The 17,522-nt window shown below is 44.2% G+C and overlaps 1 protein-coding gene across 1 annotated transcript; it reads left to right on the top strand.

The window, feature by feature from the left end:
* The first annotated feature begins 753 nt into the window (after positions 1-753).
* LOC106568258 (probetacellulin) lies at positions 754-8,177 on the top strand. The gene is made up of 6 exons (XM_014138426.3): positions 754-995; positions 2,561-2,665; positions 4,156-4,282; positions 4,889-5,035; positions 5,549-5,702; positions 7,971-8,177. Exons 1-5 carry the CDS (start codon positions 956-958, stop codon positions 5,619-5,621), a joined length of 492 nt encoding a protein of 163 aa, XP_013993901.2. The 5' UTR covers positions 754-955; the 3' UTR covers positions 5,622-5,702; positions 7,971-8,177.
* Positions 8,178-17,522: the final 9,345 nt, after the last annotated feature.

The following is a 17,522-nucleotide window of genomic DNA, read 5'->3' on the forward strand; positions in this document are numbered from 1 at the left end:
AAGGAACCACCTGGAATTGTACCTTCGAGGGATAACTCTACCCCTGTAAATGATTTCCATTTTCCACTATTTATTACCTGGCCTTGCAGCATTGATGTCCATAGACTACCTATACTTGAGTTCACATTTTAGCAGAGGGCTCATTGTGCACTGAGTAGGCCTCAATAGAGAGTAGTCTGAAGGTAAGAAATGAAAGAGCACACAGGTAGACCTGGCCGGACTCACATCACCTCTTCCTCCTGGGGAATAGTGAGGCATGCTTGCCAATGAACACAAACCAACTCTCTGGTCACAGCTCTAGACTGGCCCATGGTCTCATTAGCTTGCGCCGTCTGCCATTTACCAACAGTTCAGAGTAGAGGTCACTAAAATGTGCTGATGCAGGTAAAACTATATATATTTTAGTGAAATCCATAAGTGCTACATTTGTATATGCAAATATCATGGGATGATGCTTGAAATATTTTTAATTGTTTACATTTTTGTTTACAGGCCAACTCTGTTTGTAACAATGTGAATGATGTTCAAATTATGTTCTGAAGGAGATTCATCTTCTGTCATATGTTAGAATAATATTAATTAAGAACTTCTTGCATTAGGCTATGTGCACATCTACGGATTACACATTTAATAGCCTAGTAGCCAATTTCCAGTTTAAGCTGCATGCCATAATAAACTGCAATGGTCAAGTGCACTCACACATACATAGATGGGTGTGTCAGCAATGGGTTCAGATTCCATTTCACCCATTCAAACCTCTAAACTGCGCAATCTCTAGCCTACTGTAGTTCACCAGTGCGCGATTTTGCTGGACTACATTATTCGTGAGTTGGGACACAGAGTATCCTACTAAGAAGATATTTTGGTGAACTTTTAAGAGGATTGGATAAAATGAACTCAATCTGCTTTTAACTATATTTATCCACCTGGAAAAGTAGATAACTTGCCCACGAACATGGCAAAGGCATACAATCTGTATGTAGGAATGGTAACAGGTAAGAGGCACCATTCTGTGATTAAGTTGAACAACTCTTCAGCCTCACTTTATTTACACCAGCATTTCCCAAACTTGGTCCTGGGGACCCCAATGGGTGCACGTTTTGGTATTTTCCCTAGTACTACACAGCTGATTCAAATAATCAAAGCTTGATGATAGTTGATTATTTGAATCAGCTGTGTAGTGCTCAGGCAAAAAACTAAACGTGCACCACTTGGGGTCCTAGGAACCAAGTTGGGAAACGCTGATTTACTCACTGTATCTAAATAGAATTGCCTATAGACTGGTTATTAACTGAATTAGTACTGTTCGATTAACAAATAACATTGTATTTCATTTTATATGAATATATTTCATGTATTATTAACATGTTCTTTCTTAACTTTACTAGTTTTCCTTTATTCAAAATATTCTGTACGTATTATAGGCCTACTGTAATGCTAAAATTGGATAGGAGGCCTGTGTGGGCTTACAGTTCCATTGCAATTGGGTATCTGGCTCAGGTCTCTGTTGGCCTCTTTTCACCAGAAGAGACAATACAAACCATTTATATGATATTTATTTGTGCAACTCAGTGAAGTAGAAAGTTGTATGGTTTTTATAACAAAAGATATGCCAGCAAAGATGAATGGACTTTTAATGGATACTCAGGGAAAAAAGGTGTAGATTCACGCGCAGAGGAATCGTGGTTACAGTCAGGCAATGGTCAAAGACAGGCTGGCAGTCAAAAACAAACAATACCTTACATCCATACAAACAGAAAGAACTGGACTAAATAGGGAGCTGATGAGACCAGGTGAGAAACGAACACAGGTGAAATCAATGAACAAAAATGAAAGACAGGGCTACGTTCCAGTACACAAAGAAACAGGGCAACGTTCAAGAACACAAAGAAAAAGAACACAAGGTTGACTAATAAAAGAAAAGCAGAACCTTATAGGACTGCCCAATTTTGAAATTATTTCCCCTGTCTAGCTACTTTGATTAATCTATCTGTGATTTAAAGGAGTCTGCAACACTGATTTTAGATACTGGAGTGTAGTGTACTGTTAACTTAATACTCCTATGTACCTGCCTATACTGTGATTGACAGCAGCAATTAGCATGCTGGTGTGTCAGATGATCAGCAAATGATCCACCACCCCATAACACTCTCTCTATTTACAAATAGAGTTCCCCAATGCACATGCCAAGTTTACCCAAACCAATAGAATAGACTATTAATAACCACATCTGTTGTTTTTATAGATCACTTATCCCATTCACCACATTCATATCATGGCTGGGTGTTGTTTTGAATATTATGAAAAACTGACAGTGTTGTTGGATTGAATGCAAAGACTATCTTTATAAAGGTTATCATGGTGTTGTAAAATCCCAGACACCCAAAGCCTGAGCTAGGAGGTATTACTGTCAAATTGTCAATCACATTAAGCTCCATAATCTATTGCCCTGCTCTGTGCTTTTCCTTTCAGATTCTAACACCAATGTTGGTGGATTTGGAAGGATTTGACTTGATGTTTGTGCATTGTGTGACCAGCTCTGTTTGTTTTCTGGTCGTAGCTTTGGCCCTGTGTAAATACTCTCTGGCTGAATTGAATACAACTGAGCAGCCAGCGAACAACACTGTGTCCCTCCATCACCAAGGCAACACAAACAACTTCAAAGGTAGATTGTTTTCCCCAGAGAAACATAAACTTATGGAGGGATAATCATGCCATAAAAGTTTGTTTGAAGTTTTTTATCATCTGACATGCACGTGTTATCATTTTTGAGTCATTTTGACTTTAGAATTAGCCAGGTTTAGAAGAAACCTGGTGGATTAGAAAAGTAATGTGTTTGTGACATTTGTAAAAAGTCCTTCAAAAACATTCTTATACTATTCTTATATGTATTCGTGCTCTGTTGTTAAATTGAAGGCCATGCTTCAGGAGTACGTCATTCACAGTCATTCATTCAAACAGTTGGAATATCAAATGCTTCTCCAATCCCCACCTGGCCCTAAAGTAACAGGAGGTGGTGTCACCTACCAGCCCCAAATGAGACCATAGTGCACATTAAAGCCTTCTTGCCACCAGTGACCATGCAGTCATTACCTCCCCTGTGAGTGTTATTGTGAAGTGTACCACCAGCTTGTTATGTGCCCTGGGTTAGGTTCCTCTGATGCTATTTAGACCTTCCCTTTATGGACGGCAGGCTGACATCATGTGTCAGTTGAAGCAAACTTAGTTGGGGCCTCCACTGTTCAGGAGTTGTCAGTTGCTGTTTGATGATAACCCTCACACCTAAAAGGGCTAATCAACTACTGATCATACTATTGTATTTACCCACATGGAGAAGAAGAGTGATGCAGTGATGTGCATTTTATTACGGTGAAGTAGATCCTGGTTCCCTCTGCCATATACCTCTTATGTTCTGTTGATCAAACAGCAGCAGCATTTCCCAGCTGCTCACTTATCCCGGTGAAGTATAGTGTGATCACTGGCTACACATACAGCTACTTAACTAAATACCTACATCAATTTACACCTGTTGTTAGTTTGTAACCAGTTCGGCTACTATTCAATATGGGTCATTTTAATTTTAAAGGCATGCTCTAATGTTTCACACTACAATTGGGGCTTTCTCCCTCTCCCTCTCTGGAACTAAGCCTCATTATTATTTTACCGGCCCAAGTTTGCCATGACTCACTGGATGGGAAAAGAGGAGTATGTAATAAAACTCTAGGTATCCCTTCTCTTTACTAACAGTGGCCAAATCGATTATGTTTGAATGTTATGTTTGTGTATTTCTACACAACAACCAAATTTGGCTAAGAAGGTTGTCTTTTACTCAGTTTTCTTTTACTTTGACAGTATTTCATTACATATAATTGACACATTATTATCCTCAACCACACCAGTCCTGTCCTCGTGGTGACAGTTCAGTTCCTGGTCCTTCCTCAGATCATATTGCCAGGAGCTTATTTATATGACAGGTGATACTGGCCACCCTGAGTCGGATTACTAAGGGAAAACCGGAGCTTCTCACTTCAAACTCATATCTTATTCTACATCACCTTTGCAATGCAATCTTCTTATCAGAAGGACATTATATGGCAAAATAGTTACTCTATAATCCCCCTTTCCCCCATATTTTTCTATTTGCACTCTCCATAGACTCAATAGAAACTGCAACTCAAGCCAAAAAGAGCGGCCATTTCACCAAATGTACAAAGGAGTTAAGGCAATACTGTATCCATGGGTCGTGTCGCTTTGTAAAGGAACAGAATACTCCTTCATGCAGGTAAATCATCTCACCCGACCCGACCCTTACTGTGGGCCCCAATCCTTTATCTGTATATATCCATGGCAGAAGGTCTCAAGCCAAGGACATGCTGCATACTCAACAATTTCTGCAGTGAAAATGTATTAAAAACCTGCTTTATGTGTCTATTTTGATAATTGTAGCAGAATTATTACGCATCATTATTACAAGTATGAAGTTCAAGTTCCTAATAGAAGTAAAACACTTTTAAAAAACGTTGTAAGACAAATCACTTGTTGACCCTAATGATTGTACTAACCTTGTTCACTGTGACCCCCAGATTATACTTAAATCAAAACAACAAGGCAGATAAATGATTGGTTTAACATGGTCTTACTGCATTTCATCAAGCCACACAAGCATCATAGAATCACAATCAGCAAGACAAGCTCATTTGGGACAGCTAGTTTTGGAACAGCTAGAATAGCAGATCTGATAGCTCAGCATCTGCTTGTTAACTCATAGCCCATGTACTTCAAGTTACTTCTTTGTTTTTCTTTTGGCAACAAGCGATAGAACCAATAAACAAACTTGTTGTGCATATTTTTATCACAGTGGGTGTATGGTATGTTTGCTCTGTTTTAGATGTGAGAGAGGGTACATTGGGTCCAGGTGTGAGTATGTTGATCTGGCCTCGCGTCTAGGTGACAAGAGGCAGATCATCGTAGTCTGTGTGATAGCAGCGTTGGTCTTCCTCATACTGCTCATCACATTCATCTGCATCTGTGCACAGTGAGTAAAATACACATTCTTAAAGCATCAAACAGCCAGATTACTTTATGTTGTAACCTTCCGTGTGTGTGTGTTTGTATTTGTTTGTGTTTGTGTGTTTGTGAGAGTGAGAGGTGGCCATACAGACTCATCGCCTCACAGCCTGTCATACTAACCCTGGGATGGGATGTAAGGAATCTATGTGTGTCCCGTGAATGGAAAAGTAATAATGTAACGCTTGTGGCCATGTTACCTTTGGTTTTCATCGGGTTGTATGAACTGTATCTGCCCTGCTCTCCCCTTTCATTTTTACCCAAAACCAAGACAGAGTGCTAAGCATCAGTTTAACAAAATAGTCTTCTGTGCTCAAAAATACATTAGATGCCTAACCTCTGTGATACTGGGAGAATGTATTGGTGAATAACTCAAGTGAGATTCAACACCGATGATACCATACTCACATGATAGAATAAATATCAAACGATGCATTTTAAAATCACAAATCTACTTTCTAATGTTCTTTTTGTGTCTCAGTCACATAAACTTTGCAGACGGAAGAGGAAAAGGAAAGAGGAGACGAGGAATGGAACAGAGAAGCTCAATATGATTATGATGATGAACACAAATGTAATGCATGTAGCTTCATCAGATTCAGTAGAAACCTCAGACACCAATGCAGTATGACTAGGTATGTACTGTATATATGTACAGAGGTATTTGACATTTTTCTGACTTATGGCCTTTGACATTGTGTCAATACACACAGCATCTCTGCCTGTTCTAACTACAGTGGTATTGTAAGAGACAATGGGAAAACAGACTAGTCCTCGTTTGTTGCTGTTGGACGGTGATATTCCTCAGTTGGATCAACCCAAGCATCCCATTATTATTCAGCTCATCTGAAGAGAGGCCCTGAATGGCAGTAAAACCTAGTGCTTGGCACTGCCTAAGCCCATCTTTGAACACATTGATATATACAGTGAGGGAAAAAAGTATTTCATCCCCTGCTGATTTTGTACGTTTGCCCACTGACAAAGAAATGATCAGTCTATAATTTTAATGGTAGGTTTATTTGAACAGTGAGAGACAGAATAACAACAAAAAAATCCAGAAAAACGCATGTCAAAAATGTTATAAATTGATTTGCATTTTAATGAGGGAAATAAGTATTTGACCCCCTCTCAATCAGAAAGATTTCTGGCTCCCAGGTGTCTTTTATACAGCTAACGAGCTGAGATTAGGAGCACACTCTTAAAGGGAGTGCTCCTAATCTCAGTTTGTTATATGAATAAAAGACACCTGTCCACAGAAGCAATCAATCAATCAGATTCCAAACTCTCCACCATGGCCAAGACCAAAGAGCTCTCCAAGGATGTCAGGGACAAGATTGTAGACCTACACAAGGCTGGAATGGGATACAAGACCATCGCCAAGCAGCTTGGTGAGAAGGTGACAACAGTTGGTGCGATTATTCGCAAATGGAAGAAACACAAAAGAAGTGTCAATCTCCCTCGGCCTGGGGCTCCATGCAAGATCTCACCTCGTGGAGTTGCAATGATCATGAGAACGGTGAGGAATCAGCCCAGAACTACACGGGAGGATCTTGTCAATGATCTCAAGGCAGCTGGGACCATAGTCACCAAGAAAACAATTGGTAACACACTACGCCACGAAGGACTGAAATCCTGCAGTGCCCGCAAGGTCCCCCTGCTCAAGAAAGCACATATACATGCCCGTCTGAAGTTTGCCAATGAACATCTGAATGATTCAGAGGACAACTGGGTGAAAGTGTTGTGGTCAGATGAGACCAAAATGGAGCTCTTTGGCATCAACTCAACTCACCGTGTTTGGAGGAGGAGGAATGCTGCCTGTGACCCCAAGAACACCATCCCCACCGTCAAATATGGAGGTGGAAACATTATGCTTTGGGGGTGTTTTTCTGCTAAGGGGACAGGACAACTTCACCGCATCAAAGGGACGATGGACGGGGCCATGTACCGTCATATCTTGGGTGAGAACCTCCTTCCCTCAGCCAGGGCATTGAAAATTGGTCGTGGATGGGTATTCCAGCATGACAATGACCCCAAACACACGGCTAAGGCAACAAAGGAGTGGCTCAAGAAGAAGCACATTAAGGTCCTGGAGTGGCCTAGCCAGTCTCCAGACCTTAATCCCATAGAAAATCTGTGGAGGGAGCTGAAGGTTCGAGTTGCCAAACGTCAGCCTCGAAACCTTAATGACTTGGAGAAGATCTGCAAAGAGGAGTGGGACAAAATCCCTCCTGAGATGTGTGCAAACCTGGTGGCCAACTACAAGAAACGTCTGACCTCTGTGATTGCCAACAAGGGTTTTGCCACCAAGTACTAAGTCATGTTTTACAGAGGGGTCAAATACTTATTTCCCTCATTAAAATGCAAATCAATTTATAACATTTTTGACATGCGTTTTTCTGGATTTTTTTGTTGTTATTCTGTCTCTCACTGTTCAAATAAACCTACCATTAAAATTATAGACTGATCATTTCTTTGTCAGTGGGAAAACGTACAAAATCAGCAGGGGATCAAATACTTTTTTCCCTCACTGTATCAGACAGCCTATATAGCCCATTTTCTGTGTTGGCCAGGCTGGTTGCATGGTGTCTTACTGTCTGAATTTGGCTGTAACCGTCAGATCAAAGCAGAGGTGCCGCAGGTCCCTAAATGTGCCTGCCTGGCTTTCTCTAAAAAAAGTTATCACGAAAACAGACAGACCTAACAAGACTCAAGGCATTGTGATGGATGTGGCACTGTTAAGGTAGTGTTCAGAGGCTGGCTATGACCTGGGATGTGCGATCATTTTAAACATGGGCTATCTCCCTTTAACTGCTTATTTGGTGGCTATAGAAAAGCTGCTCTGTAATTGTGTGGTAAAAACATATTTCATTTGTATAGTAACAGCCGTTGCTTCTATATTCCAGCGGCGGGGACTATAAATGGTATTCTCCTGCCGGACGGGATGAGGGCCTTGGTTGTAAGTGCCTGTTGGGAAGAGAGAGCGTGCTCTAACAGCACTGCGGATGTATACTCTTCAGCTGCTTCTCACTGCCAACCACAGTCTACAGTATGGACTGTTCTGTGCAGAAATGTAGGAGAACACAAGAAAGACTGGACCAGCTCCTGGGAACTCATACAACCTTTATGGTCAACATGTAGCTGGATCAATAGAACAGCAACAACTCTGTGCATTTGGAAATGTGATAATGTGATAAGGTTTTTCTCAAAGACTCATTTGTGTAAGCAAAATATACAAGGTCATCAAATCACAATAAGTTCAAGTAAAACCATAATTTAGAGGATATTTTGATGGACTCTGGGCTCTGAAGGAGTAGGCCTTTTTATGAACTGTCGTGTAATGTAACCTACTCTTATTTGGGCCTGGATTTAATGATTAACATGTATTCAAGCTAACAGTCCAGGTATGCTTACTCCTGGATGTGATACGTGTCATAATGAGGACTCATGCCATGTAGGCCCCTATGTGGGACAGATTATACTAGGTCTAATACTGGTAAATGATGTAACATACTATTCGTACACTTGAAAAGGTGTGATTTATCAAACAATCCTACCAGCGTCATACGCACACCGGTAGGAGATAAAATTGATAAATACCAATTGTTCTAATCCTCAGTGCTTGTGCATAACCTTGGCTATTTGCGTTTCGAAACGCCTCTAATTAACCATATATGTTCAAAATCAGCTCTTTAAAACCTGTGGGGAATATACAACGCAGTAATGATATACAACAGTGCAACCCAAACATTTTTTTTCCTCAAGACTGAATTAGAGGTGCTAGTTTCAGAGATTGAGTACAACCAAAGTCGTGGCAGTTACGTGGAGTGGAACAGGGAAAGCCAAGAGTAGACTCAGATGAGGAGACTGGGATGAAGTACCGAAGGTATTTATTGAAACAGGGGGAAGATGGAGTGCAGGCCAGGGGAAGCTCGGGCGGGTTGCAGGAAAGCAGGTGCGGAGGCTGAGGCGAGAGGGGTTGGGACAGGGTAAGCTGGTCCGGAGGGGAATCAAAGGGATCAGTAGAGTGGGGAATCCAGGGCAGAGTAGCAGGATGAGGAGACGTGTGACTGGAGACAGAGACCAGAGTCAGAGTGGGCAGAACTGTAGCGGGGAAGAAAACCGTGTCAGGCAAGGAAAACAGGCACAACAGGATCTAGGTAGTAACAAACGGTTAGAAACGTAGACTGACTGAGCAGAGATTATGATCTAGCAGTGTGGAAGTGGCAGGACTGAGTATTTGTAGAGGTCTTGATTATGGAACAGGTTGTAGCTGGTAGGGATCTGCTCTGACTCCAGCACACCTGTCTCCGCCCACACAACCACAGAGAGACAGAGACAGAGGGAGAGGGAGAGGGAGAGGGAGAGGGAGAGAGCACTGGGGAAGTGGTGGCAGGTCAAGGAGAAACAGGATGAGCAGTAGAGGGTGTGGCAGGAGCAGATGTAACAGTACACCCCCCCTTCCCAGTATCCTTCCCAGTCCACTAGGTACTGCCAGCCATGACCCCGACGGCGCACATCCAAAAGCCGCCGGACAGTCATCGATGAGCCAAGGGGGTGGAGGAGCTGCTGCAGGAGGAGACGGGACTGGAGCAGACAGGTTTAATCAGGGATACATGGAAGGTAGGATGAATCCTGAGAGAGGCAGGGAGTTTGAGGTGCACAGCAGAGGGATTAATGACAGGGTCAATTTCAAGGGGACCAATGAATCGGGGGGAAGGTTTCTTCAATGCCACCTTCAATGGCAGGTCATTTGATGAGAGCCATACCTTTTGACCTGGGGTGTAGACTTGGGCTGAGACCCGGTGACGGTTGGCTTGGGACTGGGTCCTGTTGGAGGCACGAAGAAGGGCAGCCTGAGCCTTCCTACAGGTACGAAGACAATGGCGCAGATTGTCCTGGACAGAGGGAACCGCAACGTCAACCTCTTGGGCGGGGAACAAGGGGGTGGTTGGTAACCCAGAGCACCCGCGAAAGGTGACATACCTGATGAGGCGTTGGTGAGGGTGTTGTGGGCATATTCAACCCAGGGTAGCTGAGCACTCCAGGAGGAAGGGTTAACAGAAGTTACACAGCATAGGGCAGTCTCCATCTCTTGGTTGGCCTGTTTGGTCTTGCCGTTAGTCTGGAGGTTATATCCTGAAGACTGACATTGATACCAAGAGCTGAACAGAAGGATCTCCATAACTGGGAGGTAAACTGGGGCCCCCTGTCGGAAACGATGTCAGTGGGAATGCCATGCAGATGAAACACATGGGATACTAGCAGGTCCGCAGTCTCCCTGGAGGATGGGAGCTTGGAGAGGGGAATGAAGTGAGCCACTTTGGAAAACCTGTCAATAACGGTGAGGATGACGGAGTTACCGTTAGTTGGGGTAAGGCCAGTGACAAAGTCCAGAGCTATGTGTGACCAGGGGCGACTGGATATGTGAAGAGGGAGCAGCAGCCCGGAAGTTGGTTTAGTGGAGCGATAAGGGAGTGTGAACTTGAATCTACCAAAGAACAAGGCCCATCTGGCTTGCCGGGTGTTCAGACGTTTGGCGGTCTGGATGAAGGACAGGTTTTTATGCTCAGTCCACACAATGAAGGGGGGACAGAGCCCTCCAGCCAGTGACGCCATTCCTCAAGAGCCAGCTTAACCTCTATGGGCTAGGTGGGACGCTTGCGTCCCACCTACTCAACAGCCAGTGTAATCCCGTGGCGCGATATTCAAATACCTCAAAAATGCAAAAACTTCAATTTTTCAAACATATGACTATTTTACACCATTTTAAAGACAAGACTCTCATTAATCTAACCACACTGTCCGATTTCAAAAAGGCTTTACAACGAAAGCAAAACATTAGATTATGTCAGCAGAGTACCTAGCCAGAAATAATCAGACACCCATTTTTCAAGCTAGCATATAATGTCACATAAACCCAAACCACAGCTAAATGCAGCACTAACCTTTGATGATCTTCATCAGATGACAACCCTAGGACATTATGTTATACAATACATGCATGTTTTGTTCAATCAAGTTCATATTTATATAAAAAAACTGCTTTTTACATTAGCATGTGACTAGCATTCCCACCGAACACTGCCGGTGAATTTACTAAATTACTCACGATAAACGTTCACAAAAAACATAACAATTATTTTAAGAATTATAGATACAGAACTCCTCTATGCACTCGCTATGTCCGATTTTAAAATAGCTTTTAGGTGAAAGCACATTTTGCAATATTCTCAGTAGATAGCCCGGCATCACAGGGCTAGCTATTTAGACACCCAGCAAGTTTAGCACTCACCAAAGTCAGATTTACTATAAGAAAAATGTTATTACCTTTGCTGTTCTTCATCAGAATGCACTCCCAGGACTTCTACTTCAATAACAAATGTTGGTTTGGTCCCAAATAATCCATTGTTATATCCAAATAGCGGCGTTTTGTTCGTGCGTTCAAGACACTATCCGAAAGGGTAAATAAGGGTGACGAGCACGGCGCATTTCGTGACAAAACATTTCTAAATATTCCATTACCGTACTTCGAAGCATGTCAACCGCTGTTTAAAATCAATTTTTATGCCATCTTTCTCGTAAAAAAGCGATAATATTCCGACCGGGAAAGCGTGTATACGTACAAAGAGAGAGAAAATAAAAACATCTCGTGCCCTCGTGCACGAGCCTGAGTCTCAGAGTACTCTGACCGGCCACTATCCAAACGCGATAATGTGTTTCAGCCTGGGGCTGCCTCGATATCATTCAGCTTTTCCCAGGCTCTGAGAGCCTATGGGAGCCGTAGGAAGTGTCACGTTACAGCAAAGATCCTCAGTCTTCAATAAACAGAGACAAGAAGAACAAGATCTTGTCAGAGAGGGCACTTCCTGTAAGGAATCTTCTCAGGTTTTTGCCTGCCATATGAGTTCTGTTATACTCACAGACACCATTCAAACAGTTTTAGAAACTTTAGGGTGTTTTCTATCCAAAGCCAATAATTATATGCATATTCTAGTTACTGGGCAGGAGTAGTAACCAGATTAAATCGGGTACGTTTTTTATCCGGCCGTGTCAATACTGCCCCCTAGCCCTAACAGGTTAACTGCCAGGAGTTCCCGGTTTCCAATGTCAAAATTCCTCTGCAGGTAAGAGCTTACGGGAAAAGAATGCACATGGGTGGACCTTCTGATCAGAGGAGGAACGTTGAGACAGAACAGCACCTACCCCGGTGTCAGAGGCGTCCACCTCCACGATGAACTGGAGTCCTGGGTCGGGCTGAGTAAGGACTGGAGCGGAGGTGAAGCGATGCTTGAGTTCCAGGAATGCTGCCTCTGCACCAGGAGTCCAGTGGAACAGAATGGAGGTGGTGGTGAGAGGTGCAGCCAGATGGCTGTAGTTGCGGATGAAACATCTGTAAAAATGTGCAAACCCCAGGAAACGCTGTAGCTGCTTCAGGCCACTGACTGTCATGACCTTGGCGGGGTCCATACGTAACTGTCCCTGTGAAATAATATAACCCAGGAAAGACATTGAGGCAGCATGGAACTCACATTTTTCAGCTTTAACAAAAACCTTATTCTCCAACGGTCGTTGAAGAACTTGGCAAACATGCTGCTGGTGAGCCTCAGAGTCCTTAGAAAAAAATCAGGATGTCATCTAAATAGACAAAAATGAAGCGTCCCATCACATCCCTCAGCACATCATTGACTAGGTTTTGGAAAACTGCATGGGTGTTAGTAAGACCAAAAGGCATGACCAAATACTCAGTGACCCAGCGGTGTGTTGAACGCAGTCTTCCACTCGTCCCCCTCTCTTATGCGGACAAGGTGGTAGGCATTCTGGAGGTCGAGTTTGGTAAACACTGTGGCACCATGGTGTGGGGCAAAAGTAGAGCTGATGAGTGGCAAGGGGTACTTGTTCTTTATTGTGACATTATTCAGCCCACGGAAGTCTATGCACAACCTCAGTGACCCATCCTTCTTCACAAAGAAAAACCCAGCACCCACCGGGAGGAAGATGGCTTGATAAGTCCTGCAGCCAGAGAATCCTGGATGTACCTCTCCCTAGCCTCTTACTCGGGGCGAGAGAGGTTAAATAACCTGCTGCTGGGAAGAGGAGCTCCAGGCTGGAGGTCAATAGCGCAGTCGGACGGCCGATGAGGCGGCAGCGACAGGGCGCGGTGCTTGCTGAATACAGGAGCTAGATCGTGATACTCTGGAGGAACTGATGACAGGTCCGGAGGTTCTGGAATGGACTGGAGCACAGACAAGGCAGGGGGAAGGTCAGAATGTAGACAATTAGAGTGACAAAATGAACTCCAAGTGGTTACCTTTCCGGCAGTCCAGTCAATCTGTGGGTTGTGTAGCTTTAACTATGGATGGCCAAGAACCAGGGGGGAGTAAGGACAGTCGATTATGTGGTAACTGATCTTTTCCTGGTGGTTTCCAGAGAGACGCACGATGACAGGGATGGTTCTCTCACAGACACGGGCGAGGAGCTGTCCGTTGAGAGTGTTGGCATCGAGGGGTGAATCGAGTGGGACAGTGTCCAGGCCCAACTGGGTAACGACACCTTGGTCCAGGAAGCTCCCATCGGCGCCCGAATCGATGAGAGCAGACAGGAAAATCCTGGCTCTGCCACACAAGGTTGCCTTCAAGCAGGGGTCTGGGAGAAGATGGGCAGGCGTTTTGGATCAAAGGTATATCTCCCACTACTGCCGAGCGCCCTCTTTTGCTGGACACAGGCAACAAGTGGAGACAAAGTGACCAACCTGGCCACAGTATAGGCAGCTCCTAGCGCCGATTCGCCGCTTCCTCTGGAGGGAGATGGGTCCGGCCGAGCTGCATTGGTTCAGGATCAGGAAGAGCCTTGGAAAGGGATGCAGTCGGAGAAGGAGGACAAGGCGCTGAAGCAGATGTCATGGTCCATACAGAAATGGTTGGTTGAGATCGGTGTGGAAGAACTTGACTGGCTTGCACAGAACCCTGACCTCAACCCCATCAAACACCTTTGGTATGAATTGGAACGTCAACTGCGAGCCAGGCCTAATCACCCAACATCAGTGCCCGAACTCACTAATGCTCTTGTGGCTGAATGCAAGCAAGTCCTTGCAGCAATGTTCGAACATCTAGTGGAAAGCCTTCCCAGAAGAGTGGAGGCGGCTGTTATAGCAGCAAAGGGAAGAGAAGTGTTGGCCTATCCCCGGAGAGATAGAGATATGCCGGTGGCATGCTACGACACTGACATGCATTTCTTTATGTCAGATGGCTACTGTGTCTGCTATACAGTTATAGACGTACAGAAGGAAAGTAATTCGAAAATATTCGATCCAAATATTTTGTAAAAAGATAAACATTGTATTGTTAGCTTAAAGGAGTAACTCTGGTAGGCCTGTAACTGTCTTCCTCACCTCAAGTTCAACTGTTGGAGTCAGTGGGAGTGCCAGGGCACATTGCCTCTGTATCATAGGCCTGCAGTAGCTAAAGCTTAATAATTGCCACACCATACCAAACCTTCACAAATGTTTCTAAACTTTATTAGGGTAATATTGTCACGCCCTGATCTGTTTCACCTGTTCCTGTGATTGTCTCCACCCCCTCCAGGTGTCGCTTATTTTCCCCAGTGTATTTATCCCTGTCTCTCTGTGCCAGTTTTCTTGTATGTTTAGTCAAGCCAACCAGCGGGTTTTTCCCCATACTCCTTTTGCTATTCTCCTTTTTCTAGTCCTCCCAGTTTTGACCCTTGCCTGTTTCTGGACTCTGTACCCGCCTGCCTGACCATTCTGCCTGCCTTGACCACAAGCCTGTCTGCTACTCTGTACCTCCTGGACTCTGATCTGGTTTTGACCTTTTGCCTGTCCACAACCATTCTATTGCCTACCCCTTTGGATTATTAAATATTGTAAGACTCCAACCATCTGCCTCCCGTGTCTGCATCTGGGTCTGTTTACAGGGAAAATATAAGCAGAAGAGCAAATGCAAACAAGGGAGAAAAAGCACTACCATCCCCTGTGCCCCCCAAAAATCCACACAACACTCCCCAAAGCAAATAAAAAAAGTTTCACGACCCTCCCCTATTTTGGACCACCCAGTCAATTTCGATCTGTCCTTTAGCAATGGCAAATATACTTAAAATGAGTAAGCAACACTCACCAATAAGCCATTCATCCTCAACAGCTCCCGCCTGGAGGCTTATAGGCCAACATTTCTGTTCTGCAGAATGAACTAGTCGTGCTTTCCGCCAGGCCACCTTGCTACCACATTCAGCAGCATCTTTTGTGCATCACAACCAGTTGAGGGAAAAGTACCCAATTGTCATACTTGAGCAAAAGTAAAGATACCTTAATAGAAAATGACTCAAGTAAAAGTAAAAGACACCCAGTAAAATACTACTTGAGTAAAAGTCTAAAAGTATTTGGTTTTAAATATACTTAAGTATCAAAAGTAAATGTAAATTAATCATTTCAAATTCCTTATATAAACCGAAACAGACGGCATAAAATCTATATATTTTTTATGTACGAATTGCCAGGGGCATGCTCCAACACTTTAATGCAGGGAACTTAAATCCGTTTTACCTCATTTCTACCAGCATGTCACATGTGCAACCAGAGAGAAAAAAAACTCTAGACCCCCTTTACTCCAGACACAGAGACACGTACAAAGCTCTCCCTATCCCTCCATTTGGAAAATCTGACCATAATTGAATCCTCCTGATTCCTGCTTACAAGCTAAACTAAAGCATGAAGTACCAGTGACTCGCTCAATACGGAAGTGGTCAGATTACGCAGATGCTAAACTATAGGACTGTTTTGCTAACACAGACTGGAAATGTTCCGGGACTCATCCGATTGCATTGAGGAGTATACCACATTCGTCAGAGGCGTCATCAATAAGTGCATCGACGACGTTGTCCCCACAGTGACCGTACATACATACACCAACCAAAAGCCATGGATTACAGGCAACATCCGCACTGAGCTAAAGGGTATAGCTGCCGCTTTCAAGGAGCGGGACTCCAACCCGGACACTTATAATAAATCCTGTTATGCCCTCAGATGAACCATTAAATAGTCAAAGCGTCAATACAGGACTAAGATTAAATCCTACTAAACCGGCTCTGACACTCGTCGGATGTGGCAGGGCTCGCAAGCTATTACGGACTACAAAGGGAAGCCGTGAGTTGCCAAGTGACACAAGCTTACCAGACGAGCTAAATTACTTCTATTCATGCTTCGAGGCAAGCAACACTGAAGCATGCATGAAGCACCAGCTGTTCTGGACGACTGTGTGATCACGCTCGCCATAGCCGATGTGAGTAAGACCTTTAAACAGGCCACCATTCACAAGGCCGCAGGGCTAGACGGATTAACAAGGACGTGTATTCTGAGCATGCGCTGACCAACTGCCAAGTTTCTTCACATTTTCAACCTGTTGCTGGTCGAGTCTGTAATACCTACATGTTTCAAGCAGACCACCATAGTCTCTGTGCCCAAGAACACCAAGGTAACCTGCCTAATTGACTACCGACTCGTAGCACTCACATCTGTAGCCATGAAGTGCTTTGAAAAGCTGGTCATTGCTCACATCAACACCATCACCCCATAAACCCTAGACCCACTCCAGTTTGCATACCGCCACAACAGATCCACAGATGACGCAATCTCTATTGTACTCCACACTGCCCTTTCCCAACTGGACAAAATTAACACGTACTTGAGAATGTTGTTCATTGACTACAGCTCAGCGTTCAACACCATAGTGCACTCAAAGCTCATCACTAAGCTAAGGACCCTGAGACTAAACACCTCCCAACTGGATACTGGACTTCCTGACTGGCTGCCCCCAGGTGATAAGGGTAGGCAACAACACATCTGCCATGCAGATTGTAAACACAGGGGACCCCTCAGGGGTGCATGCTTAGTCCCCTCCTGTACTCTCTGTTCACACATGTCTGCATGGCCAATTGTGACTCCAACACCATCATTAAGTTTGCCGACAACACAACGGTGGTAGGCCTGATCACTGACAATTATGAGACAGCCTATAAGGATGAGGTCAGAGACCTGGCATTGTGGTGTCAGGACAACAACCTCTCCCTCAACATGATCAAGACAAAGGAAATTATCGTAGACTACAGGAAAAGGAGGGGCGAGCACACCCTCGTTCTCATTGAGAGGGCTGTAATGGAGCAGGTTGAGAGCTTCAAGTTCCTTGGTGTCCACATCACCAACAAACTAGGATCGTCCAAGCACATCAAGCCGGTCATGAAGAGGGCACGACAATGCCTATTCCCCCTCAGGAGACTGAAAAGATTTGGCATGTGTTCTCAGATCCTCAAAAAGTTCTACAGCTGCACCATCAAGAGCCTCCTGCAAGACGATATAGATGGTAGTGAGTACGGCCCAGTACATCACTGAGGCCAAGCTTCCTGCCATCCAGGACCTCTATACCAGTGGTGTAAAATGTACTCAATTG

This window comes from Salmo salar, chromosome 13 (assembly GCF_965601325.2).
Source record: "Salmo salar chromosome 13, fSalSal1, whole genome shotgun sequence".
NCBI classification, from domain to species: domain Eukaryota; kingdom Metazoa; phylum Chordata; class Actinopteri; order Salmoniformes; family Salmonidae; genus Salmo; species Salmo salar.